The sequence below is a fragment of the Amia ocellicauda genome, chromosome 16 (genome assembly GCF_036373705.1).
Source record: "Amia ocellicauda isolate fAmiCal2 chromosome 16, fAmiCal2.hap1, whole genome shotgun sequence".
Lineage (NCBI taxonomy): Eukaryota > Metazoa > Chordata > Actinopteri > Amiiformes > Amiidae > Amia > Amia ocellicauda.
In genome coordinates, this window is record NC_089865.1 from 5,217,584 (window position 1) to 5,242,791 (window position 25,208).

A 25,208-nucleotide genomic window follows, 5' to 3' on the forward strand; every position below is an offset into this window, starting at 1 on the left:
TGGATGATAGACTCATTCGTAAACGTCTTATGTTCTTATAACAATGAACACATTGCAAAGTTTTAGTGGCAAAAAGATCAAGGCAGTGCACCCAACATCAAATAAATGGTGAATGCAGTGATTTGAAATGCATTTTTCTTCCAGGATAATACATTGTTGTCAGCTGTCCAATTGTGCTTCTTCAATAAAACCCGTCTGTAGAACTAAGTTGTCCTATTTGACACAAGAAGAAAACAAATAATAATAAACATGATGAAACGGGAGCAATGACTTATTAACAAGCAAAAATATATGCATGTCAGGCATGATTTGTTTCTCTATCGCTACAATGTACACAATGCAGGACAACCCAGTCTCCCTCTATACCAGTACACCATGAAGCTGGTGGATATATATTTACTTGGCAAACAACTAAAAATGGGGTAAATAATGAGAAGCACAAAAAAGTATTTAAACATCAATATTCCTCAGCAACACTTGAACGTTTGTTAAATGTGAAGGTTATATTTGCAGGGCGCCACTGATGGATCAACAGCATGTGGTGCCTAATGCATGCTGGACAAGGAAATTGGAATCAGCCAATCCCAGGGAGGCATGCTGGCAGGTCAGGGTTTGGTGTTGTGGTGGGCACTGACAATGAAGATGAGCATATGTTGTTTTGCTTCACCTTCACAAAACAAATATTTCTCCATTCTGCTGAGATCTTAAAAATACAGAATCGGTTGCCAGGCATGTTGTCCAGTCTACTGTAACTCTTGCATTAAAGTGAGTTAAAAACTTGACCTAAAACACCTTACAACAGCGTCCGTCAGTTGGGGAACCCTGCCTTACAAGATAACCACTTGAGTGTTCTTCACTTAAAGACCAATGTACCATTTATTGGTGTTCCTGCGGTCACCGTTGACCCTACACAAAGAATTAAAGCCATTACCCCATTCAGACATGGTGTACACCACTTCTATCAGGTAGAAATGTATCTTCAGAAGAGGTGCACTCTTGCTCCTGCCTAACTGGTCATGTGAAGACAACTAATATGGGAGTGATGGAGCCAGTGAGCTTCTTCAGTTTAGTCCTTCCTCTCTCTGTGGGGGTCGACCATGCCATATGCAACCAGACCCCAGACTTTCACTGCAGCGGTCAGTGCAAGAGGGACCACTGCAGGTCACCTCCACCAGGAAGGTTAGATCTAACACAAAAGATCACTGATAAGACATGCACATCCACAGCTAGCAGGAAGAAACCTTTGTGGGCTCAGACAAATAGACACACAAATCTGTTGCATATCGCCCTTTGAAACTTTACTTCTTTGACCGGGAAATATCTACTTCAAGACTGCCTTTTTGTTGATGCGTATATACTGAATTTGTGAAGTCTCACAGGAGCCGGAAAGGTCAAGTGTGACAAAGTGTTTGGCTTGTTTTCTCATTTTCTGTCATGTCCAGTCCCTCCCCGAAATAACTAACATTTTGTGAGATCTCTATGCAAACTTATTAGTCCACTTCTTCAAGATTGAATCGCATTATTCTGACGACTGAGCATCAGATACTACATTCTGGTAAATATTTGGGGCAAGGATAAATAAAAGTAATAAAACATGGTGATGTCTATATCATTATCTACTTAAGGTATTTAAATCAAATAAATGACAACAGACGGTTCATTTAAATGTTTAGCCTTTATTTCTGAGGTCTTCTTGTTAGGGGCAGAACTGTACATATGGCTAAAACAGTTAAAACAAAGGCAAAACTGACTTCTTGGCATTATTGTGATAACTTCCTAGCGTTTGGAAACCTTTGGAATATAACAGTGCATTGCTTTAATGCATAATGTAATTCATACCTCTCCGTATTCCTCTAGTGCATGACTGTACATGGGTCACTACAAAGAAAAACGGCAAATCAATAAAGACAACAGGTGAAGAAGCTACTTGTGGAGGAAAGTTACTGTCAGTACATTTGGAAACAGTATGTAATACACCACAGGTCAACTGTGTACTCTGTCAGTTTGAATCTCTTAGCCTATTGGAAGTCACAGACAAATCATGATACGAGGATTTGTTCACATTTCTTCAAGCTATACAAAAAAAATACCATGGGTTTTGTTAAATCCCACCCCGATTTGGCACAGGAAGAGCAAACTCCCACGCCTTCCATGTTTTATTTGTTTCGTTACATTTCACATACAAGTGTAAACAATTCTTAATTCCTTAACTGGAGTTCAAGGACATCGAGTGGAATACAAATTACAATACACGAGTTCCCTTTAATTACCTCTCACTATCCCTGAGAACCTTATTTAATATGAACGAACCCAGCTCCTGAATAATAAAAGACAAGTGCTGTTACAGAAAAGGACTTGAAATATTTATAACGCTTTAGTTGGGAGATGCCAACGTACAGTGTTAAAGTTACCACGGAGATAATGTTATTAAAATCCCTCTCACCCCAAAACCGCGCTGTAGGACTGGGGATGTCATTGAGCATCTTCGACTTCTCATCGAGACTGCGAGTATTGCTCTGGGTAACCTCTCTCAGGGGAATGTACTGCACTGAGCAGGGCAAGGGAAGCGAGGCAGAAAATACTCTGGTACTTGCTTTGGAAGAGACCAAGGAGAAATTCCCCGCCACTGAGGGTATCTGCTGGATCTCTGATGTCTTGGTCCTAGTGGTCCTCCCATTATGGGTGACATGAAGAATTATAGAAGTAGTTGAAAGGTTATGTAGTCCCTTGTGAAGTATGCTGCGCAGATAAGAACGTCTTGCTGCTGGTGATTTTTATTTTTTTTTAAATATACTGCTTCTCAGCAAGAACGTCTAAAAGCAATTTGCCATATTTGATGAACAGCGGTTTGTCTTAACTTTCGTCGTCCAGAACGCCCCCTGCTCAGTCCTCTGTCAGTGCCAGTGTAACAAACACTTGGATAGAAAATATACCGTAAAAGGATGCACTGTGACAGTCGGGCAAACTGCGGAGTTAAAAGGGCCTCCCAAAGCTGAATCTTTACTTAATTTATTGCTCTTCGAAAGATCAGCAGCACATACGAGGACGAGCTACCAAAACAAATAGCAGCTACTTCAGTCTTCCTGATGAAAGGTTATGTTGAATAATGGGATTTTGAGGGACTCTTTAAAAATATTTTAACTGCATTTTCACTGAAACAGAACTGCAGTTTTAAAGAACTGACCTTTAAAATCCTACAGCAAAATAAATGATGTGCTGGGAAATGGTATACCAGACATGGTCCCTGCTTTTAAAACGTTTCCTTTGAAATCAGCTTCAACCTTGTTATTTGTGTCACACCACTTGTCTTTCAAACATTTCATTTATTTTTGGCGTTTTTACAACAGACTATAAAACACAGGGGTGGGGAGGGGGGATAAAGAACAACTAGTTCAAAATTACACCAGCACACATCACTGCTGTTACAGTTAAAAAAAGCCCAACCTATAATCACTGATAATCTCACAAGTGTATGGAAAGCTTGGGATATTTCTTTAACAAGGATCTTCCACACACTTTAACTTAAGGCCACAATTTGGACTATATGTATACTTTTCAACTCAAACATTTTCATACAAAAATATCTTGGGATTTGAACATACAATATATTTCTCCCCCTCTTCTTAGGAACTCATCTTGAGTTAGTTTCAATTATCCAATTTAAAGGAACATGCCCAACACCGACGGCGTCTGCCAGAACTGGGGAGGACACTGTATTGCATAGGTAGAGTAATACGTGAGATCGGCAGTCACAGGATCTGGGGGAAATGGGCGATTCTTCGGATTAAAATAATTAAAACCCTTTTTTATCGTTTTTATTCGTTTTCTAACGACAAAAATAAATCTCAAGTGGTCGGACTGTGTAAGAAATATTGTACAAACTGCTCGGCGGTATAAAAATGGTCTCGGATGAGGTGTGAAGTCTCTGGCTCTCGTGGACGAAGGGCTCCGCCTCTCTCACAGTGCAACGGCGGGCTCCTTCTTCCCGGCACAAGGGCGTTAAAGCTCATCTTTCCTCTTCCCTACTTTCTCCTGATCCTTGCCCCGGAGGGTCTTCATGAAGCCAATGAACCCGGACTCCTAATGGGAGAGAGAGTGGATCGGGGAAACAATGTTAATGCGATTGAGCATTTGGCGACTCAAAATGTCTCCGGGTGAGGGAGCTACGCAACAGAGCAGATCCTGCACGGAGGTCCTGCATGCAACCAGCACAGCCCAACGTACAGAGCAGTGAGGTACTTCCTACACGATGCTATTAAAAAGGATTTAGCTGGCAGTAATCCCCCCCTGTGACTGCTTTGATTCCTCGCTCATCCCAGAAGTTGCCTCCTCTCTAGCACACCTGCTGGGGGAGCTGTACTTATCCCACTGATCTATTCAACACATCGACACACACACTCTTCCAGGTCAGCGGTTGTAACTGTACAAGAATGCCTTCTGGTTTGTGAGCCTCTTTAAATGTCCAGAAAACAATTTCCTGTTTTCCAGCATGGAGGCACTGAAACAATATTGGGTATTTCATTTTAACGGTAGCATTACTCTTCCCTGCACAGTTCCGGAGCACAACACATACAAGACTCTTACCGTGGGTGACAAAGGGTTTCAAGAGATGGTCAAAACACTTAGCTGTGCATGAGTTCTCTTTTTTAGCCTATCATGCAATATTACGCAAAAGCATATTTCAAGGCTATCGAATCTACTTGCAGATCTGTTCTCGGTCTTACCCCTCTCTCTCCATTGTACTTCTCTGCGTATTTCCCATAGTTGTAGTAGATGAAGGTTGGGTAGCCTTCCACACCCTCTTGCTTGCAAAGATCGTGGTTCAGTCCCTTAGTACAGTCGACAGCTACGTAGGCAATCTGAAACACGGGAAAACGGCATGTTCAAAAGTGAAAACACTGACATTGAAAGAGAAAGCCTTCATCAATAAAAGCGTTGCTCACTGCTAGAACACTCCGGCGGTTATCTCAAAATAAAAGGGCAAATATGCTTATCTTGATGATATTTCATTATAGTGAATTCTCTATGCCAAGATGTTCAGAGGTAAAGAAAAGCAGAGACTAAATTGTTAAATTATATCATTGCTTGGACACAAGAAATACAAATGAAGGTATTTTTATTCAACGCAAAGGAATCTTATTAGAGAAATTCACATTTACTACAAATGTCCTCTCTACTTTGAATCTGGGTTACCTTGCACTGAACCTTTAAAATGTCTTCCCACTGTTTTCTGCGGGACATTTTCTATTAAATCCTGCTGATAAAAAGCAAGACCTAAGTGCAATACTAACACAGCAGTCGGCCATTATAGGTGCTTTAAAAATCCCGGAGTCTAAAATTCTGAGATCATGACTTCATAATGTAATTCTAAAACCTGCCTAAAACCTTCCTGGCATGATAAGACACTGCAGACATGGAAAATGATTTACTTTTATTGGAAAGACCTAAAAGATATATAAATCATAGATTGCGACATGCTTTGTATTCACACTAGCTGCCAAAAGATTTTATTGCCGTCCCCCCTGAGGCAATACTAATTAGACAAACGCAAGAATCAAATCATAGATGTGTATTGTAAATTTCACACCCTACACGATAAAGCATGGCTCCAAGGCACCATACTGTTGATAAACTGAGTTAAGGAAGATTATTTTTCACTCAGCGCAATGTCTTTGTTTTGGTGCTTTCGGAAGCAAAACTGTGGTGCTCAATGTCCAATTATCCTGCGTGTGACTAATGTAGGCATGTAAATTGAGACGCACATCATCCATCCAGTTTTGCCCACAAACTACACGTCAAAAGGCAATTTATGCTGAATTCTAAGGTAATGTCAAACTGACCTTGCAGAATAATTGCCCCAGGTCTACGGTGGGGGGTAGAACAACTGGGCAATTAAATGGGAAATGTTGTTAAAATATTCCAAGTAAAAAAATTAATAAGAAAAAGACACAACCAGATCAGCCATTCATAAGTTATCAATATTTTGCACAACAATACTGCAACTAACTGAATGATAAAAAAACTAAACTAAGTTTGCCTGTGGTATATCAAATTCTGTTTTAAAATTAGAAACCCCTTCAAAACAACTTGAATTACAAGTCCAGGGCACTAATAAAACAGAGGGCTGTCACTTATTATTCACAGAATCTCAGACATGGCTTTTAATGGAGCTGATATTGACCACTGTTTTGCAAATCCAATGAGTCGAGCGAATGAAACACGATCACAGCCCGGCCTCCTGATGGGGCTATGCTCGGTTCTTCTCGGATGTTTCCATGAGGAATGGGCGGTGATGCCCAATCAAAATCGGCTCACCAGCTGGAAACCCAGAGAGGTCAATAATCCATTTAGTCGGGAGCTACCCATATATTCTTCAAGGGGTTTGATTCAAATGCTCGCGTCCCCTATGCTAACGGGAATAATTCAGTTCAACACAGCAATAATACAGCGTTGAGCATTCGTGCGTTTGTTTGTTTTATGGGATCAATCAGGGTATGGGGGTGTATTTCTGGGATTGTAATCGAATAATGACAAACGTCTCTATGCCACAGCGCATTTGGAAAAAATAATGGTGGCAGGTCCGTCTGCATTGGAAACTGGTTATTGTTTATAACTGATGGTTGTTTTTCCCAAGGCGTGGATAGCTAGCTTCCTCGCTGTGTTTGTCATATCAATTAAAGCCCAAATTATCAGTAATTAATTAAGTTTGGTCATCTTCTATCATTTAATCTGTAAAACAAAACTAAAAATATTTTGCATCAGTTACTGAATATATGTAGCATGTAATTATAATGGTAATTTTGATCCCAAATTATATGTGCAGCATACTTTTCTTGGGTCACTCAACTGAGCGCATTGGCCGCCACAGCACAGCCGAGCTCACAACGGGGGTTAATGTGAGCAGCAGACGTCAGCTTGCGACAGCGGGGTTTCAGAGCAGAGTCCGAGACCGGGCTGAGAGCCGAGGTCAGGGCGAAGGAGCATGCTGATTAAGAAGGTAGGCATTTACTCTTGTGAACGAAACCCTCGTTTACAGTTGAAACCGTTAACCTCTGGAATTGATTTGGGTTCTGACTGGCACAGTTGCTTATGTGGATGAACATGAACAATAACAAAAGAAAACACTTACATTCTTTGTAGTTTAGGTATTGGGTTGTGGATCAGTTCTGCCAATAGCTACAGTGTTCAGGCATTGCTATATATTTGATTATTTTAAACTATTGATTTTAATATAACAGATTTGAATTTGAATCTGACCAGATGTCTAGCTTGTTGACACTAGAGTTGAGGATGAATGCATCTGCAGGTGGTGACAGACACTTTGTGAAGAACAGCTCGGTGAGTTAATCGCAGTCAACCAGTAGATGGAGCTTTTAATTAGCTCTTGATTAACACAATAATCTTTCCCTATTGCACTCGCGCCACCTGAATCTTAACTGAGCACCGAAACCGTGGCAGGCTGCTGTATGCCTTAGTGTTAGTGATGGACTATGCAACAGAATCTTTAAACACTGTGTTTTGCATAGGGATCAATTTCAATCTGAAATTGTGAAAATCCAAATAATTTCTCCAGCGGTACACTTTCACTGGACAGTAACTGTAACACCCACCCTAAAGGCAATCTAGACGATTCTGTGCGTTTATGTAAATGGTTAAAAAACACAGGGGGGGGGAAACTATTAAAACAGTATTTATACTCATTATAACATGGATTAAATCATCACCTTGCGGTCGTCTTTAAAGAGATCGGCTGCCGTTGTGAAGTGGGGGACTGCGTTCTTGCAGTGAGGGCACCCTGAATGAATAAATGAATAAAACATCAGTATGAAAAAGTAGACATTTTTCAATGCATGTGCTTAGTGACAGGTTTTGTTTAGGATAAAACCTTTCGTTTTTCAACCGTGGTATTGTGGTAGCTATTTCCAGGGACTGGTGGATATTAACTTAAAAACAAAATCAGAAACATTGAAGTTTCTACTTTTCATCCATTTGAGTGTGCTGGTCCAGAGAGGGTAACGAATACTGAAGGCCTGGTAATGAAAGCAAGTGCAGCTAGAAGCCCCTCAATGTGGTTTCACTCCGACAGGCTTCATTATCCATCAGACCCCAGAGCCAAGCCTTCAGAACAAGGGAGAAGTCTGAGCGTGAAGGTCATCATAACTATGAATAGCTAGATTCATCAACTACAAAAAAGCATAACAGATACAGCACTAATGAGAAGCACCACACAAATACCACAATTAAAACAAAAATAACATGTATAGCTTTTATTTTCATTCAACTGCACTACCGCACCGGTCAGAGGTGCTAATTGGGCTTCTGAAGGCAAAAGGCTTTGGTCTGAAATGGAAGTGTTATTTATCTCACTGCATAAAGTATATAATTTTATTTTATGTTTTAACTGTGGCTCTCAGATGTCTGCACCGCACCTGAGCTGGCAAACTGTCAAAGCCCTGCCCAGAGTGAGTGATGATGGCTGACGGGAGCTGCTGTTCGAGGCTCATTCGCTCGCAGCTCACACTAGATTTAATGCACCTATGTGCCGAGCATGAGCCACTCAGCTTAAAGTCACACTTGAGGACATGTTGGAGACCACCTTCCCACAGGTAGGAGGGTGGGCGACCGTCTCCTGGAGTAATCCCTGGCCGGCGAATCGAGTATCAATCACTCGAACGCTGAAGCAGGCCGCACCAAATTGCCCACACCTGCTTCCTAACTGGGCTGGAGCACATTAGTAATCACTCATTTTGCTTTATGACACATAATAAAATGCACTTATTGCCTTCATAAATGAAGCTTCCCTTGCGTTTTATAATCACAATATATAACTGTCAGAAACTCCCTAATCCTATCTGCTTCACAGCCTGTGGTAAGTGATCCCAAAAACAGATCAGCCAAAAAGTCTGGAGCTCTCCTGTCGAGCGGACACGGAGATTTATTTCCAGTTTTTATACTGGAAGGGGATGTTGAAATACCCAGCACAGGCCATAAATAAGTGGGAGTTTTATCAGTGATTTATAGGCTGTTTATAGGCAATTCGTTGATGGAGGACTTTCTAATCTTGCATGTACCTCAGTAAAGCTACTTAGTCTCTTCATTATTTCATTGACTATTAAGCAAATACCTAAACACAACTGCATCTGTACCATGGACAGGCATCACCAAATTACAGATTTTTTACCAATTTCTAACGTCACTAATCCTGAGGATTTAAAAGAAAAGGTTTAAGAAAATCCTAGGGCTCAGATGAGTTGCCCAATTCATTTGGGAAATTGGATTATGGATTTTGCACCCCCTCAATGAGTCTCAACATTGATCTGTTTTTGAACCTCAGTCTGAGACAAAATGGAGTTAGATTAAAGGAAACTAACATACAAAAGCTAAGAATGATAATGATAAACAAAATAAGAGTCAAAGCCCCAAATCACACTTGAGATTAGTTAGAACTGATACACATTACAAAGTGTACTTACCTAAAGAACTTAAAGGACTCATGACTTTGGTACGTGGCACTAAATATCTATAAACTGCATTTCACACACCATCCTTTATTCTCTACCTCTGTCCTCAGACTAATCACACATCCAGGATGAGTTACAAATGGAGCTTCAGTTTGAGAACCACATTCATAATATTCTCTTGTTGTAAAGACCCCATCAGATTGACAAATTACCATCACTACTTTCCCCCCACATTTCTGAAGCCTAATTTGCAAGATCTGAAGTACAGTATAGTCATTAATGACCATAAATACTGAGTATACCTTGCAACTGACTTTTTACGGACACTTTGTGTTAATTGCCTTAGTGTCTGCTCTGTTGGAGCTTTTACTTCACATTTAATATGGTGCTTCTTAATGCATTTTAGTCTGATTTATCGAAATTCCACAAGCAACTAAAAAGAATGATGCCCATTTAAGAAAATAAATAAATAAATAAAAAGTGTGGCACTAAGCAGACACTAGACAGTGGGTTTGTGCCAAGCTATTAAAGTTATCAAACAAATTACCTTTGCATGCTAATTCCAGCACTGTGGGACTAATAGGCGTTTCGGCGGAGGTTTATGAAAGTCTGACTTTACTGTTCGAACATAGCCCAAGTGTGTGACCCAACACAGTTCATAATTTGTGGACCATGAGTGTGATTATGAATAATTGAGTATAGAGGATTTTTCCCCCCTATTATTATCATTTGATTTAAAAGGCCAGGCAAGCTTCCAGCAGCGTGTCAGGTCAATTTGGCCTTGCCTCATTGCCCGGAACTCAACTGAGGTTCCTGCTTCACTAAAATTGCTTAGGCACTCACTAAAATGCTCATTTTTACACTACATGGTCCTAAAACCAATCTGAAAATGCAGGGGGCTTTCAGGAGATGAAAAGGTTAGGGGAAAGTCATCATCATTAGAAGGCCGGCCCCTGAATAGCAGCATATGCACAGCTTACTTTGTTTATTGCCCGCCGCTATCTGGAGAACAGAGCAGTTCTAATACTAGAAAAGATTAACATAAAAAAATATGGCCAAATGCTGATACAAACCAAATCCCAAATCACCTCACACTGCGGATGTCGCATTTCAAATGAACACTCATTCATCCCATCGTGGCGGGAGCAGGGTTTGAGGTCCGAATATAAAAGACGCTTTTCTATCAACACAAGTGTGTGAAATATCTACATAATCTGAACAGGAATCCGTTAAGCCTTTCCAGGGTCATTTGTTATTCTACCACATATTTTAAATTTCAGAGAAAACAAAACAAAGGATGTACATTTAATCCACATACATTACATAACCCAAGTGTTTTTCAATTCCGTCAGTTTTACACAATTAAAACACAACACTTCACTGAGCAGACACAAAATCAAGTTGTTGCCGAAACACAGCAAATGTCCCTTTCATGTGGCACCTATATTGTCACCCATTCATTTCCCTGGTGAAGTATGGAAGTTAGGAAGAGTTTACTTTGGGACAATGTCACTGAAATGATGGATGTGCAATGAATTACATGTGTGAATTTACAAAAAACACTGAATAAAGAGCCAAACATTGTCTTTTTAATATGTTAAACGTCATTTTCAACTACTAACTAAAGATTCACTTTTGTCCACATAACTTTCGACATCTCAATTCCACAACTCTAGACTTCATACAACTTCCTTCTAATGAAGATCTCCCAAAAAAAACAGAGAGGATTTAAAATGAAACGGTTGCATTCTCTCTGAATTAGCATTCCCTTAAACTCGGGCGTAGTGCTTTGCTTTCAGGAAGGGCAAATTGTTATTAACAATTTTGAAATAACTGAAGGTTATCTAAAGCAGCTTTCATCTAGATAATAGTTGTTATGCCATAAAAGTTGGACTCTGGGGGGAAGAGAAAATAAATGAGAATATTTAAATTCCACGCTACATACCAGCGGTGAACAGAAACAGTGCGTCTAAAGGAAAGAACAACTCCATCTAGACTTTGAAATCATACCAAATAAAAGGCAAATATTCTGAGCTTGTTACAATTTCCTTGATGATAATGGAGATAAACTATAGAACAATTAAATCAAAGAATTATATGATAATTAAGATTAGAACATAATATGTAGAAGGTAAGCAAGTAGCTGCATTTATTCTCAAACGAGTACAAGCAGTTAGGCCAGAAAAATCCCCCTAGAAAGCCAATTATCACATTTGCAGCTGCTGTTCCATCTCCACAAGGAACACCAAACCAAAATCGAAACTTCAGAGCACAAAGATTTTAAATTGAACTAATTAAACACTCCCTCTCTCTCTCAAATTAAAAAAAGTTAGCTCTTTTGTTACAATTAACACACTGTGTTTGTCTTAAGGCATTACACAAAGCCTTTAGATGTCAGAAAATAGTTTGATCATCCCCTAACAGAGTAATTTTGTGACAGAAAAGACAATCATCTAGAAGCACAATTAAAGTTGGGTAAAGAAAATAAATAAAAAGCCTCTTGCATGAAGTCAATAAAATAACTGTCACTGCAGCACTGACTGTTATAATCGTCCATCAGCCAAGTGTGCAACCACCAGTCATTTTTCTACACGTGCTTGGACAGGTAAGCGTACCGCAAGTCGAGGCTTCATTTTCAAATGCACTTACCTGTCAGCGGTCACATTGCAATTCACTCTGCAGTCCCCATGGGGGGCTGTGGATGATTGTAACTGTCTCTCAGTCATTTTTACATTAAATATCTGCCCCCTGGCTTGAGAAAGTCTACCCTTGAGGCCACACTTTGGTCTCCATGCAGAGCCAAGCAAGTTAATCGAAAGCTGAACAGTTCACACTGAAGTGTGCTTACTCACAGGGGGCGTAAAACATCACCAGCGCGTGCTTCTTCTTCTTGAGCGCCTCTCTGAAGTCCTCAGCTCCCAGGTGGCTGACGCTGGATGGCTTCTCGTCCCAGGACTGCTCTGGAGGAGGGGGTGCTTGTGGGCTACAGGAAACCAAGGGAAAAGCGAGAGGAATCAGGGCCTTTATTAGAGTTGAATACAAAATATTGTATTGGGGGAAATATATGAGAGAGAGAGAGACAGAGAGAGAGTCAGTCGTTCTGGGAGAGGGGGACACAGCCCCACTGGCTGCCCAATATGTGTCCACCTGTCACAGCCTGAGGGACAGCGCGTGACACCAGCCTGAGGGACAGGATACAGTATAGACAAAATGCCTGCTTGAGGGAGGGGGGGGAAGGGAACCTGTTCTGTTTGCATTTGTTTTTGTATGAGGATGGAGAGTGATATATAAATATATGCATTTCCTGTATTGTTTAAATATTGTTACATTGTTGGTTACATATATATAATATATTATTTATTTTCTTCTTTTCTGATAATGCTTTGGCAATACTAATGTATAACGGTCATGCCAATAAAGCAATTTGAATTTGATCTGAGACAGAGAGAGAGAGAGAGAGAGACACACACAGAGTAATAGTGCTCACAGCTATTTAATCAATTTTAATTAATTTATAATCCATAAATTGGTTGAATTTCCAAAGGGTTTAGCAATTCCAAACTGCCATTACCAGCTGTGCAGTTAAAATAACTGATCAGTACAAGCAGTAGTAAATTCGGCAACATGAAAGACATGATCAACTAGTTATATTATTCAGAGAGTTTTATAGAGGTCTTAAGCAGTGAGCCGGTCAGTCACTGCCGAGCGAGGCACTGTCAGACTGAAAAGCAGAGTGATAAACAGGCTCCGCCCTGGGTTCATCTTCAATTCACAACATCAGATATTCCCCTGGTCACTCATCCGTGCAATTGGCATCTTGCAACCGTAATCACTTACACAGTTCATTTGAAGGCCAAATTATATTACAAGGTCATTATTCAGAGATCCTGATTGAAATTAAATACACCGCAGATACACAAAGACATTACTATCAGACTGAATTACAGAGCATGTAATTCACTGCGAGCGCTTGACCTCAAGCAGGATCAAAGCAAGGTTGTTTTTTCATTCGTGCCCGAGGTCACTTACCCCTAACTACTGCCGTTGTTCATTTACAAATGAAGTTTGTTCTGGTTTAAGCACTGCTGACGGACTTCACGGTGGAAGAGACAACACTTTTTTTTCTTAATGCATCCACATACTTTGTGGGTATTATGCAACGTTGGAAGGTTTGCACTATTGGGCATTTGGACATGTTGAATTTTCAATTAGTGCAATAGATTCCAGGGTCTAATTGAATGCTAAGAGAAGAGAAACATGGATTCAACTCCATGTTTACTGCAGATTGGAAACTCAGGGATAGTAATGTCTAACTATTTCGTCTTTGCAAAAGGCCCAGCTTGAAGTATAAATCATTTTGTTATAGCCCCCCTACAAAACAATAGCTAAGACTCCAATGCCAATATGAACTTTTACCCTTTTAATATTAACAACCTAATGGTCCTTTTTGACCCACTGTTGTTACTGGGTAAAGGAAAAGAATGGACTGAATTAAAAAAGGAATGGTAACCTGCCCCTAACCTCTTTTCCTGTGCTAATGCAGGCTCTTACTGAAGTAGATAAAAGAAACCAGATGTGAAATGCTGGCTCTAGATCAACAAACCCCAATCCATTCACCTGGAGAGTTGAAGATGGGACACAGTTACCCCTGACGGATTATGAAGAGAGCGAAAAGAACTAAAACAAGAAATTAATAAATAAAATTACTTCTGAAGCCATTCGATGATCTTGTCTTTGCTCCGCAGATGTGGCACTGTATACTTTTCCTCTCCGTTCTCAAAGTACTTCACCGTGGGGAAGCCCGAGATGTGGTACCGCTCTCCGATCGTTTTGTGGATCGTGGCGTCGACCGCTGCCAAGACACCTGGGCTCTTCAAAAGGACAGGAAGAAACAGGGGGAAAGAAAAGGGGTCACAATGTATTCTCTCTCCCCAGGATTCGGTTTGAGAGTTTTAATGGCGTTTGTAATTACTGAAGACATGTCTTGAAAGCTAACAGATGACCGGCAGGATGTCAAGTCAATGCCAGCACCAGCGGTGAAAGTCAGAAAGACTTGACCTGGAGTTACAATTTAGTGTGAGCGCAGCACAAAGCCCTGCTGTATAACAAGGGCTTGCAGGTACTGGCAGAATGAGCTTGGCACCTTCCTCGCTGACCTCTACTGATGCCTCCTTCCCATTTATGTATTTATTTGTCGATGAAGAGCAGTCACCTGCAGCATATGAGCCGGATAAACCCGATTTGGCTTGACAAAAATGTTGATTGTGCCTCAACTGAAATAGGTAAGGCTTGGATTGGATTCCAAATTGTATTAACTTAAGGGTCATCTCGACTTCTGAAAATAGACAAAGAAAATGTGCCTCGGATCTAATGAAATGCTGTGTACAGAAAAATCAAAGCTGGCACAGGTAGGTCAGGTAGGACTTGAAGTAACCCAGAAGTAAACCAAATAGAGCATAATTCTTGAATTCGTGTCAGATTGAAAAACAAATGCTGTCTTCTGCCAATAAAACTAGAATTAAATTGCCTAATTGAAAATGTATGTGCATAAAAATACTTCTTGCACACACACACAAACACATCTATCTGTCATGTGTGTATGTATCTACAATCTCACACACACACAATGAAAAATAAATGACATCAGCGTGCTATGGGGATTGGGGTGTTAGACCCTATTCGTGTGTTAACATTACCTAATGCAAGGCCCTGAGTTTTGAAATCCAGCACTGGGCTTACTGCCATGAAGCAGGTCCAAGTGTAGCCTATGAGGACGGCCATAGGATGAGATAATTACAATAGTCACACAACCCGATGGGTTTTATTAGCTAATTCCTGGCTGCAGAATGAAGGATTACCATGCAGCCTAAGACACACCCAGCTAATCAAGTTATACACATCTATTGTGGAGGAGTGGACTCACATCTTTGTCTTTGTTGAGAATGGCTGCAGCTTCGTCATAATCTGGCTTCATTTTTTTACAGTGGCCACACCCTAAAAATCAAAGCAGAGAGACAACAAGCGTGAGGCAAACAACGTCACCTGCAGGGCTGCTTTGCTGACAAGTGGTACGCAAGCCCAGGTCACTGAACACAACTATTAAGCAGCCCGGGATCCTTGTAAAGTTGTTAAAGAGATTCTTGTGGGGAGACTGGAATGTGAAGGTCACAGGATGCGTCTAACACTGCGGTGCTGCCGACTTTCCATCACAAGGGTGACAGCTCATTCGTGAAGGACTGGGCGGACAGGAGAAGATGACAAGACCAACAATCCACTGGGATGGTGGAATGACACCCCAGGGGAAGGCAGCGGCAGTCACAAGAGTTCAAAAACCACACCCAGCATTACACAACGAGAATCGCATCCAGCCCTTGATGGACATTAAAGGTCGAGAAAAGGACTCTGCGTTCATGCTAAAAAAAAAGACTGTCAAACAAAAGCAAAGATAAGGATATATGAATTAATTTTAACTCCTGAAGCTAGAGCTTCTCGAGTGTGGAAGAAAAGGTCCCTTGTGAAAGTTTTTTTTACACTTAAAATACAACTGTAAATAAAAAAAAAAAGGTTATTTTGCATGCACACTGTAATAAAACTAAGCTGTTCTATTAGAGTTGGGATAGAAGAAAATACATCAGCTTGCTTGTGTCCCACTCATATGGCAGTCAAACTCAAATTTAAGAATGATCCATATTTTTCCATTACCGTAATTAAGGGGATAATTATAATTAAGCTTGGAACACTGAAAATAGAAACCCATCAGGCATTTAATATCCACCCTGGACTGCTCATAGACTTGAGTAGGCTAGAAAATACAGGCTTCCTTTTCCTGTTTATGGCGCAGTTTGTATTTTCCTACAGTTGTTTTCCCCCTTTCAGCTCTGAAATTCAGACAAATCCTGATCGAATTTGCAATTTGCACTTCCAGCGAATACAGAGAATACAGAGATCAGCCATCACTAACAGCTGGGATTTTGACCCGTATTTGAAAGTCTAGGAAAAATGTAAACATGTATTGGTAGGCATGAAGAAGAAAAAAAAAAAAAAAACAGTTTCAGAGGCGCACTGTGAGAAACAGTTGATTTAAGCCAGTTCCTCTGATGTCACCAGTTTGGGTTCAAGTCAGGTACTCAGATCTCTCCAAAAATGCACACTGGGAATAGAGAAAGTGTGCTTAACGAATCCAAATACTTCATCCACTACGGAATGCACAAGACTGAATTCCCAAATACTCTGAAGAGTTGACAATGTTACAAAACAAACAGAGTACAACTAGTCACAGTAGTTCAAGATTTCCTTTGTGCATTTGGACAAACTGAATTAAATATTAGTGCAACAACAACAAAACGTTCCTTACACCCACTTTTTATACATTGTGACAATATTTTGTATATAATAGCCCATAGTAAAAATACATTTGAACATGTTATACTTACAATCTAGGGCTGTAGAAGTTTCAGAAATGGTCTTATGTGCCACGTTATAATACATTTATTTACATGCGTGTGTGTGTGTTTATTACCTTCTATACTAAGCTACTGTAACTAGTCAGACCTAGAATATGAATAGCACATCAAATCTTATACCTCACAGCTATTTCACTCTGTAACCGACAGTCTGTTTCTGAAGGATCCTGCCAGATGATTCTGACAGCCTAATTCAGCAACTGTCATGAATAAGTTGCTGATACCCGGAGTCCACAATCTGTTTATTTGTTGGGTTTGCAGATTGAATCTCTCAAACCACCCACATCTCAGTGTAAAATACAGCAACAAATGGAGGTTTCGTCTCAAAGAACCTCTGCCGCTTAGAAAACATAAGCCAGTTTTCCCAAATAAATTAGGTAGGCAAGCTCATTTACTTTGCATTACTCATAAACTTTATATTTTTTCTTAAAGCTGTATTTAGTCATCGTATAATTAACTAAAAAAGGAAGTTAGATATGCATGTGTTCCATAATAAAACAAACAAAACCTATTACATTTTCAGTCCAAGCGAGGGGGTTATATATGTAGGCTAGCTGTGATAGGCGGCTGTTATGAAAAAACTAAACGCCCCCAAAAAAACTCTGGAGCAATACTTCTATTTTGATTTAGAAACACTGGGTTCTCTGGCATTAAAAATATATATTAAAACTGGCTTTTAAAAATAATTGAAGTTTTAGTCAGGTCTCTCTAATGGTTTTCTAAATTGAGAAGTGCTGTGATTGTCAAGGTGGGAGGCTGCATCCTGTTTACGTAAATGCAGATGGTTGGGTGAAATCCCAGCTTTTTCAGTGAATTAAGAGCTCTAATAAAGCCAATCTACCAGCAGACATTTCTGGACTCACTGTGCCCCTTTTTTTGTTGCTTGGTTTCTCTTAAGTACCTTCATATATGAGAGCTGTGAAGCCAACATAATTCCGGGCAAACACTGGGGAAATTGGAAGAAAGCCTGCTTTATCATTTCCCCCTCCTTAATTTACCTTAATTATGATTATATAAATGATCCTATGAAAGGAAATTCAGCAAACACACCATACCGTGGAGGTTACTAATGTTTTGCTGATAATCTGGACCTCAATATGTGCGGCCGAGAGATTTCAGCTCAGACCCGAGATACCAGAAGCTAATTGGTTTGAAATGGCTCAGAAACGCACATCGAACGCCTGCCCTCAGAGCCCATGCTTCGGTGGGTGCCGAGCATAAACCCAGCCAAGTGCGGGAAGTACGTGCCAGTATCAAAGCCCTGTGTGTGAAGGGCTGAGGAAGAGTCTCTCTGTTCCTGACCTACAAAATCTGTCCTCAGGGTGCAGGACAGAGATGATATCAAGTTATTTAATTCCAGCTTAGGTTTTACAGCGCATTGTGAATGTAGGCGATGCTGAAAGACCTTTGATTTTGAATGGAGAGAAACTAAAGAAAAGGTGGGTAAATGCCCAAATGTAAGATAAGGACTTTATCAAACATAAACCTCACCCCCACACCCCCGACTTACGTAACAGCAAAGGAAGTGCTGTACAAACATAAATGTAGCACTGAAAGCATTGAAGCATCTCCTATATTATAAAGGGGTTTGTACATTCCCGCATACCTCACAGGTGCCTGGTCAGAAATAACCACGCTAATGTGTTTGTGCTTATGAAAATAGTCTTGCTTCTTATGCAGGCTAACAGTGTCAAGTTATTTATGTACAAATTAATGGATGTATTATTCACATCTCTTAAGTTACAGGGGCATTAACAGGTAAAGCAAATGCCTGCGCTTTAAAAGCTTATGGAAGCCACATTTTACCTAGCAATTTACCCAGACTAGAACCTGTTCTTCATAACGTGGATTTGTAATTGTTTAAGCATGTAGTTCAGAAAAGCGTTGTAAGTGAACATTCATTCACATACACACCAACACTGACACATATACAGACCCCGAGGCATATAGCGGCAAATACTAGTAGAGCAGGGAAGATCTCTGGTAAAATTTACTGATCTGACTTGGCACTTTCATGATTGTATAAAACAAGAGTCAATCTAGGCAAAGGCATTCGCATGTGACTTGCATATGAATCTCACTCTTATGTAGTGTGCGTTTCATCCTTGGTTTTGTGGCATAATTCTTTTTTTATTAATGATCTGTGACCAGGAAGCAGTCAATTACTTACATGGGGCATAGAACATAACCAGAACTGACGGGTGCTCCTCGAGAAACTGGTCAAAGCTCTCATCAGTGAGGTGGAAGACATCAGAGCTCTCTTCTGACCAAGGGACCTCGGGGGTCTTGGGCTGAGGAGGCTGAGGGCTAGAACGACATCGTACGTGAGGTGCTGGACTGCTGGTCTCCGACTTCACGGTAAAGGCGATGACGACTTATTGCTCTTAAATGGCCACTATTCACAACAGCAGAGCAAGATAAACAGCTGTGTGTAGCTTACAGAGAGCGAGCCACGTGCTCAGAGCAACATCTGTTCCTACGCACCCCACCCAGATGACTCGCTCTTCGACACCCAAGCCAAATTAGAACACAGTGTATTTGGAAAGGCAAAGACTTTACAGTTCATTTTATTTGTGCATCTATTTATATTTTTAAAAAGCAATTCCTCCCCAAACCAATCACAGAACTTTGGAATGGGTTCTACAAGCTTTCTTCAAAAACAATCTCCATGTGAAGGTTGAGAACCAAGAAAGTTGTGACTCGAGGCCATGAGTAAAGGGTGCAGTGGCAAAGTTATATAATACTGGGAAAGTATTACAGCAGTCTTCGAGAACCTAAAATGGCTCATTTAATGCAGGCGCCCAATTACACAATTCTTCATTCAAGCAGTACTACTGTAAATACAGCTGCTTTATGATTAAATCCTTACCGTCTGAACACCTGCTAAAGCTTGAAATCAGTTATACAATACAATCTCAAGCACAAACAGTGAAATAGGGATATGTTACATTGTTTCATGTAAACCGGTTTACTTTCATCTTGAACAATACTAATCTGAGTAAAACGACAACGGGTAACTTACTTTTTCAACCACTCCACTACATCCTTTGCTGTGGCTCCGTAATTCTCATAATGATGGAGAAATTTCCCCTTCCTTTAAAGACAAAAAAGGATAAACAGTAATTAAAAACCAGGTGCATTACGATGGGTCTGCGAGGACAATTCTGAAATACATTCAAGTTGTACATAGTGTTATAGTAATTGTGTATCAGTTTCATCTCTTGGTCCAAGTGTATAATGTATGTTGTTTGATTTAGCAAGTTCTACCATTAATGTTGGTCCTTACAGATCACATGACCAAAAAATTATTATAAATGACAAATTCTAGTAACTTCAATACAAGTACATAAATATTTGCCACTATTTTAATCATAAACACTACAAAATCAGATGAGCCGTGTGTGTAAAGTGGAACAGTGTGTTCAGATCAGTGATAGTGAATCAATAAGAGAGTCTTACATTTTATTTCAAGCAATGAATCGCATGTCGAATTGCACAATAAATCCCATGCAGCTCGTCATCTGAGCGAACGATTGATGTCTGCGAAACTGCCAGCATATTCTACTAAGCATTAAGCGCAACTCCACAAACAGTTTAGTTATCTAAACAGATCTTTCATATTCCAAGTTGGAATTAATCTCGGTTTCTAAAGAATGTGGAAAGAACTGAACCTGAGAGAGAGGCAATTTGTAACTGTCACTGATCACTATGGATCTGTGAACATTGCCATAATATTGTAAAGAAAAATGATCAAACAGTAAAAATTTTCACAGATCATTTCACATGTCTGTTATTGGCTCAGCTTTCTTTTGAAGCCTTAAGACTCTTCTAGGTTTGCTGATGTGGATTAGATCTGTATTTAATTCAGCACTGAAGTCATCAGGTTTTCTCACCGAGCCCCCCATCTCCAGCCCCCAAACCAAAAAAGAAATGAGGTTTAGGAAAAGTAACATGTTTTTTACCAATAGATTTTAATATCTCCAATCTTTTTCACCCCTATCTCTCCCCAATTACTAAATCGGCTCACTAAAACAAGGTCTGCTCTGCTTCTGGAGGGATAAGGCAAAACATATGTCCTCCAAATGCACATTGTCAAAGCCATCTGCTGTTTTTCACCCCGCAAGCTCACAATGTCCTCTGTTAGTCTATCACACCTATTGCAGTATGTTATGTAGACAGCACAGCTAAGACCCCTAACTTGCAGGTGTGGCAGAGAACCACATTTTCAGCTTCTAATCCTCACCCCCAGAGGATCTTGGCCACCCTGGGAAATGGCGACATGCAGGTTTGGGGACACACCACGCACTCTGGCGTACTGCTCTTACCGGATGTGTGACTCAGGAGTCAGGCACTTATTCGTTTTGTATTTAATTAAACGAGAAAATAATTCAACTGTGTGCCCAGGTTTTCGTGTAATGTAATAAGACATCTCAGGGAGGCTTTTGTCTTTTCTTGATGTTTGCTTTCCGTGTTCCCACTGCACAGATGGACTGGAATTTAATTAGCCCTTTTGTGATTAAAACCCAGGGTGAAATAAAGAACTTTTAAATGAAGTGCTAGTTGCCTGACATGTCAATAGCAGATCCCACAATATGTTCAAGGCAGCTTCATTACACTTTGGAGAGCACTTCGGAAATGCTGCGCTGTTGCCTTTCAGGATCCGTGAGCGTCCCACGTCCGATTTAACGGAGACATAAGAGCTCACCATGCTGCGTGAACTTTTTACCGGCTCGGATGAGAAGAAATGTAATCGTTCTCCTGAGGAAGACCCTAACAGATATTACTCAGTGAAATAGCCTCTTTGGACTTGCATATATTTATTTTTTCTAATTAATTTTTTATAAATCCAATTTCCCAGAAACCTTTTTTGCTTAATAAGCGCCCTTTGTTGTAAAGATCATTTTTTTAAGGTTCCTGCGTAAAATTCTATTCTAAACGACTACATTTACAACACCGATTATGTATTCCAGACACAAGGTCACGCCTTATTAAAATTACCATTGAAACTGCACAGCTATTTGCAGTTTCAACAACAGCCTTTTCTTCAATTAAAATTACACAAACTATGTCTCTACTGAAGTGTTTTTACCTCAGCTTGAACCCTTATTCAGACCTAACCACAGTATCAAACTTCATTCTGACTCTAATCCTATCCTATTTAAGTCCTTAAAGTGGTTAAAACTGCAGAATTGAACAGAAAAAAATCAGAGACTTATATACTCCTAACAACATATGAACCATATTTGTTTTTGAAACTGCAATGTCCTTTAAAACTAGTGGAATTGCTGTTTTCCTCTTCAAACAATCACTACTACAGATAAATGTGTGACGCATATAAACACAAATCCCTCAGAACCACAACTTACTCAAAGTAACAAAAGGTCGGGTAGCCCTTAACACTGTACTCTTGCTTTAATGCATCGAACTCAGCGGGATGCACATTCATGCCAGCTAGCACCTGAAAAAGAAGAAAAACTGTTAAAAAAAACAATCAGATAAGCAAAGTTACACATTAGCCGTTGTGGGATTAGAAAGACCGGACCTCCACCCTCCAAAAGACTTAACGGTGTGTTCCTAATTAAAGAGAGCCAGTTCTAATCCTATAATCCTGCAGCATATGTACACTGACCCACTGGTACTATCTTATTGGTAATCAGGGGGGGGAAAATTGGTCTTTCTTGGTGTGTGGGCACTTGTGTTTATGAGAAAGCAGTAACCTCGAGCCCGTTCGGTTCTCCTGCTGCAGCCTCCACAAAGCACAGCTGGACAGGTGAGAAAAAGAAACCCGGAGCAGGGGGCAGAACCGCCACCTCCGCTGTCCGAGTTCATAGACCTCACAGAGAGGTCTAGAGCGCTCAACCTGCAGCTAGTAATTCAAAGCTGTCATAAAAAAAATGATCATAGTGTTTTCCATTATAATCCTTTCTGCCAAACATGTTTAAATATAGCCGTGCTTTAATTATCAGTGCTCTGGTTTATAACAGATGCAGTTTGACTGCCATACAAATATTTAAAAGAAGTAAATACTTGGTTTTCTGCAAAAGAGTGCAGAAGATAGGTAAGATAGGCGTATATTACAGACAAAATACAATAAACTATTTAAAGCAAAGGGTTTACCATAACTGACTATAGAAAAGCCTGATCAAGCCCAGAAACAGTTTAGTCAGCCCAGCCAAGCTTTTGAGGCAAAGGCATCTGACAGCAAGAGCAGGAAATAAAAAATAATAATCTTTTCCTAGTGTGTACATATGCACCAAAAATAATAATTATCTCAATCCTAAAATGAGGGCTGTATTTATTTGAAGCGGGTGTGGTGCCTGCATCTGTTGCTAATGGAGACTTTAGCTTCATCATTTGAAAAACACTTTATAAGTCCCATGTAGTTATTATTATTTTTATCAATCAGCACCTCAATTCAGTTTATAGAGATTAAGAAAGCAGGGCTATTGTTATCCATCGTTGAGACTTAGGGGTGAAGAAAGCAAGAATACTCTCATTTCAGATATTTCACACACTGTCACTGCACTTAAAAGGTCCCTAAGAAAGAAACTGACAGGTTAAGCATTTCCAAAGGTTTATGTATTTAGACACACTTACTTTTGTCCCTTTGGACTGAATATTTAATGCTAATACACTACACTATGTGTCGATCGTAATATTGAGCAGGATATTTTTCATTTTATATATTTAAATGTATTTAATAAACGATGCAGCATTCATTGTCAAATTAAAATTTGATTTTTTTTTTTTTTTTTTTTTATAAAGGAGGGGAACAGAATTTAAAAAAATGTGTACACCATTAGTGTATATAGATAGAGGAAGAAAGATGGAAACCTTACAAAAGTTCCCCCAAATAAATAAATAAATCCCCATAAATAAACCACAAAACAATACCAACAACAGGAAGTTCACTTACATATTTACCCTTTGTTTCTGTGGCAGCCTGCTGGAAGGCTGGCATCATTCTCTTGCAAACACCGCACCCTGTATGCAGAAGAGAGAGAAAAGAGAAAAGTAATTATCTCAGAGAGGTGTTCAGCAGAAACTCATCTTAAGACACTCATACCAGCTCCCTGCTCAACAATTTGCAAACACTTTAATTACTAAAACTCAGTGTGAAGTAAAAGCAGACACAAAATCTCTCTCCCTGAAAATAAAGGACCCTGGCACCAATAAAACCGGACATGTATCAAACAAAAGGTAATCTGGGAAATGACTGACTAATGTTTAATTAAACCTTTCGCCTCTCAAAGTGCAACCTGGTTAATGAAGCTGAAAGTCGCCTTGTCCATGCGATTATACAGATCGGTAGAGCTTTGATCCTTCTCACGTCTTCAGCTTCTATTTCCTTCACAGTGAAAAGATTCTTAACATGACACACAAAAAAACATAATCCTGGTGAGGGTTTTCCATTTTAAAAACAATCACTTCCCAATTTACCAATCATCTTTCACATTTCAAAGCATGAAAACAATATCCAAGGCCTCCTTGTTGCTTGGCCTGAAATACCCAATTGCTAATTTGGGTTTTCATTAATTGCTTGGCAGGAAGGCTACTCAACCACTCCTCCATGTAAAACCTCTCCAGCTCCCCCTGCATTGTTTGGCTAAATCAATTTTTACTCTTCAACTACTCTTCGTCAAAGGTATGAATACATTTGGAGGCTACTTGTACATATTCTCACACACACACACACACAAAAAAACCCAACAACAATGGAACACTCAGGGATTCTGAAGTTCCAAACCAATAGGAAGCTGATGTGGTAAAGGACAAGTAGAATGCACGGCCTTCTGGGAAAATGCCACTACAGCTGTCTCTCTCACTCTGCCAGGATCATATGGGGCTCCTGCCCACAGTGCCGTTAATTGGGCAACCCTTTCAAAAGCCTGAATTTAAAAATATTTACACAAATTCTGGGTAGAGTAAGTTAATGTGGAAAAATAGACTTACAAGGTGCATAGAACATCATTAAAACGGGTCTGTCCTCCTTCTTTAGCAGTTTCCTGAAATCCTGAAGTGAAGAGATAAAACCCGAATGAGATGAGAATGACCTTGACGGGGTCAGACGCAGCCAAACAGCTGTAACAAAACACTTCACTGCACAACAAATGGCACAATGGGAGGCTCCGTCTCCTGCCAGACCAGCCGTGATAGGAGCATAATAAAAACGCACACGTTTGGTTAGTCGCTGTGAAAATTAACCGGTAATTGACAAAACGCAGCCAACTATTCTCACTATCGCAGCAATCGGCCTACTAGTAACACAATGTTCCAAGACTTT

At 40.1% G+C, this 25,208-nt stretch overlaps 1 protein-coding gene across 1 annotated transcript in view; it reads right to left on the reverse strand.

Annotated features, from left to right (window-relative positions):
• Positions 1 to 1,656: 1,656 nt before the first annotated feature.
• pdia5 (protein disulfide isomerase family A, member 5) overlaps positions 1,657 to 25,208 on the reverse strand; it is a 36,702-nt gene continuing 13,150 nt past the window's right edge. The window contains exons 7-17 of the mRNA XM_066687445.1: positions 24,878 to 24,938; positions 23,841 to 23,908; positions 22,291 to 22,382; positions 19,947 to 20,018; positions 19,095 to 19,231; positions 15,385 to 15,455; positions 14,169 to 14,332; positions 12,314 to 12,444; positions 7,725 to 7,795; positions 4,725 to 4,859; positions 1,657 to 4,080 (exon numbers count right to left, since the gene is read on the reverse strand). Coding sequence (XP_066543542.1) covers positions 4,000 to 4,080; positions 4,725 to 4,859; positions 7,725 to 7,795; positions 12,314 to 12,444; positions 14,169 to 14,332; positions 15,385 to 15,455; positions 19,095 to 19,231; positions 19,947 to 20,018; positions 22,291 to 22,382; positions 23,841 to 23,908; positions 24,878 to 24,938 — 1,083 coding nt within the window. The 3' untranslated portion in view covers positions 1,657 to 3,999. The remainder of the gene's footprint in view (positions 4,081 to 4,724; positions 4,860 to 7,724; positions 7,796 to 12,313; positions 12,445 to 14,168; positions 14,333 to 15,384; positions 15,456 to 19,094; positions 19,232 to 19,946; positions 20,019 to 22,290; positions 22,383 to 23,840; positions 23,909 to 24,877; positions 24,939 to 25,208) is intronic.